This window comes from Miscanthus floridulus, chromosome 6 (assembly GCF_019320115.1).
Source record: "Miscanthus floridulus cultivar M001 chromosome 6, ASM1932011v1, whole genome shotgun sequence".
In the NCBI taxonomy this organism is placed as follows: domain Eukaryota; kingdom Viridiplantae; phylum Streptophyta; class Magnoliopsida; order Poales; family Poaceae; genus Miscanthus; species Miscanthus floridulus.
In genome coordinates this window covers 125,497,726-125,500,460 of record NC_089585.1, presented here as the reverse complement: position 1 = coordinate 125,500,460, position 2,735 = coordinate 125,497,726, and the positions used below count along the sequence as shown (strand labels likewise).

The 2,735-nt window shown below is 60.3% G+C and overlaps 1 protein-coding gene across 1 annotated transcript; it reads left to right on the top strand.

Moving 5' to 3' along the window:
• The first annotated feature begins 220 nt into the window (after positions 1 to 220).
• LOC136459475 (cytochrome P450 94C1-like) lies at positions 221 to 1,921 on the top strand. Its single transcript, XM_066459323.1, has one exon. It carries the CDS (start codon positions 304 to 306, stop codon positions 1,885 to 1,887), a length of 1,584 nt encoding a protein of 527 aa, XP_066315420.1. The 5' UTR covers positions 221 to 303; the 3' UTR covers positions 1,888 to 1,921.
• The last annotated feature ends 814 nt before the right edge of the window (positions 1,922 to 2,735 follow it).

Here is a 2,735-nt window from a genome sequence, read left to right as displayed (position 1 = left end):
CACGACACATGGAGTAACACAGAGGACTGAGAGGAGTGGAGAAAACGAACATGCCCGAGACCAAGAGGTTCGTAAAAGCAACGGGGAGGTCAGACCAGCAACACAAAGTACACAAATTCCTCGCAATCTGGCGCGCACACCACCCATCCTTAACACGAGACACCCCCTGGCGCCTGGTATAAAACGGCCTCCTCCGGGGACACGAGTCACAAGCACGCACCCGCGTATGCAAGCGCGCGCGCGCCCATAGCACCACGCACGCAGGCACAGCGCGAGGAGCCCCGCTCGTACGGGCTCAGGCTCATGGTCATGGTTGCCGAGAACGGGGGGGCGTCGGCGTTACGTGAAGCCGCGAGTGCCCTGGCGTCCTCGATGCAGCCGCAGGTGGCCGCCGTCTTCTTCGTGTCCGCCGCGTGCACGGTGGCGCTGGCCGCCCTGCTGGCCGTGGCGCGCATGCGCCCGCCGTGGTGGTGCGCGTGCCCCGTGTGCGAGGCCTACCTGACGGCGTCGTGGGCCGCCGACTACGACAACCTCTGCGACTGGTACGCGCACCTGCTGCGCACCTCGCCGGCGCAGACCGTCCACGTGCACGTCCTCCGGAACGTGCTCACGGCCAACCCGGCCACCGTCGACCACATGCTGTGCGCACGCTTCGACAACTACCCCAAGGGCGCCCCGTTCTCGGCCATCCTCGCCGACTTCCTCGGCCGCGGGATCTTTAACGTCGACGGGGACGCCTGGCTGTTCCAGCGCAAGATTGCCGCGGCCGAGCTCGCGTCCCCGGCGCTGCGCGCCTTCGCGGTGCGCGTCGTGGCGTCCGAGCTGCGGAGCCGGCTCATCCCCTTGCTCCACTCTGCCTCCCGTGAGGGCCAGGGCAGGGTCCTGGACCTGCAGGACGTGTTCCGTCGCTTCGCCTTCGACTGCATCTGCAAGATCTCCTTCGGTCTCGACCCTGGCTGCCTGGAGCTGTCGATGCCGGTGTCGTCGTTCGAGAATGCCTTCGACATGGCCTCCACGCTCTCTGCCAGGCGCGCCACCGTGCCCATGCACATCATCTGGAAGCTCAAGCGCCTGCTCAACTTCGGGGACGAAAGGAGGCTCCGGGACGCGGTGCACCTCGTGGACACGCTCGCCGCGGAGGTGATCCGGCAGCGTCGCAAGCTCGGGGGCGCCGCCTCGGGCAGCGACCTCCTGTCGCGCTTCATGGGCTCCATCAACGACGACAAGTACCTCCGCGACATCGTCGTCAGCTTCATGCTCGCCGGCCGCGACACCGTCGCCTCGGCGCTGACCGCCTTCTTCCTGCTCCTCTCCGATCACCCGGAGGTCGCGGCCGCCATCCGGGACGAGGCTACCCGCGTAGCCGGCGTCGACGACCGGCTCACGGCCTCCACTTTCAACAAGCTCAAGGGCATGCACTACGTGCACGCCGCGCTGTCCGAGAGCATGCGGCTGTTCCCGCCGGTGCAGTTCGACTCCAAGTTCGCGGCCGGCGACGACACGCTCCCGGACGGCACGGCGGTGGCGAAGGGCACCCGGGTCACCTACCACGCCTACGCCATGGGCCGCATGGAGTCCGTGTGGGGCCCCGACTGCGGCGAGTTCCGGCCCGAGCGGTGGCTCAGGAACGGGCGCTTCGTCCATGAGAACCCGTACCGGTACCCTGTGTTCCAGGGCGGCGCGCGCGTGTGTATCGGCAAGGAGCTGGCGCTCATGGAGATGAAGGCCGTCATCGTCGCCGTGGTGCGGAGCTTCGACATCGAGGCCATCGACCGGAGCTCCCGCCGGCCCAAGTTCGCGCCGGGGCTGACCGCCACGTTCGCGGGCGGCCTGCCGGTGCGAGTGCGCCGGCGAGCACGTGTGAGCGGGCACAACCCGCCAATCTAATGAACGGAATAATAAAAAACTGTTGGTGTCATCACGATTCGTCCTTTGCCTGTCATATTTCCCGTTTCATATTCAGGCCACGTTCAATTCCAAAAACTTTTTTTAAAAAAATGCTACAGCAGTCATCAGTCATCACATCGAATTTTACGATACATACATAGAGCATTAAATATTGACGAAAAAAAAAACTAATTGCACGATTTGGTTGGAAATCGCGAGACGAACATTTTGAGCCTAATTAATCTATAATTAAATATTAATTGTCAAATAAAAATAAAAGTGCTACAGTAGCCAAAATCTCAAACTTCACCCAACTAAACAAGGCCTCAAACAGAATATTGGTGGTGGATTAGATTTATATCACGTGGCCGTAATCTTCGCTGGGTCGTAAATGATCGTATCGTAAATTTTTAATTAAAACAGTATTTTTCTCTTACACCAAATCAATCAACAGTATTAATCTACAGTCATATCAGCACCAGCCGAACGTGTGGGTGGTGGAGCGATGACTCCGTGGCCACTCCGCCCGGCCGGTGAGTGCGCCGGCACTTGGCAGCACGGAGCGGACGATGCTGTGGTGTGGAGGATTGGTCAGTCAGCCCACGTCCCCACCCAGTCGTCGTCTCCACTTGAGCTTCTACTACTATACTAGAATGGCAAATAGATTCCTAGAATGGAATCGGTCATATCAGGCGCCTGGTCTAGCGTAGCGCGAATCGGATTTGGATCGGATAAGGAGGGGACGTCGCCGGCTGAAACTTGCACGCTCCACCTGCGATCTCCTTTTTTTCAATCAGAGATCAGAAGATTATTACAGGCAGAAATGGAAACATGGAACTGATGCCGCT

Bases quoted from the DNA above. Each gene is read 5' to 3' on its own strand.
- LOC136459475 (XM_066459323.1), top strand. From the start codon at position 304: ATGGTCATGGTTGCCGAGAACGGGGGGGCGTCGGCGTTACGTGAAGCC.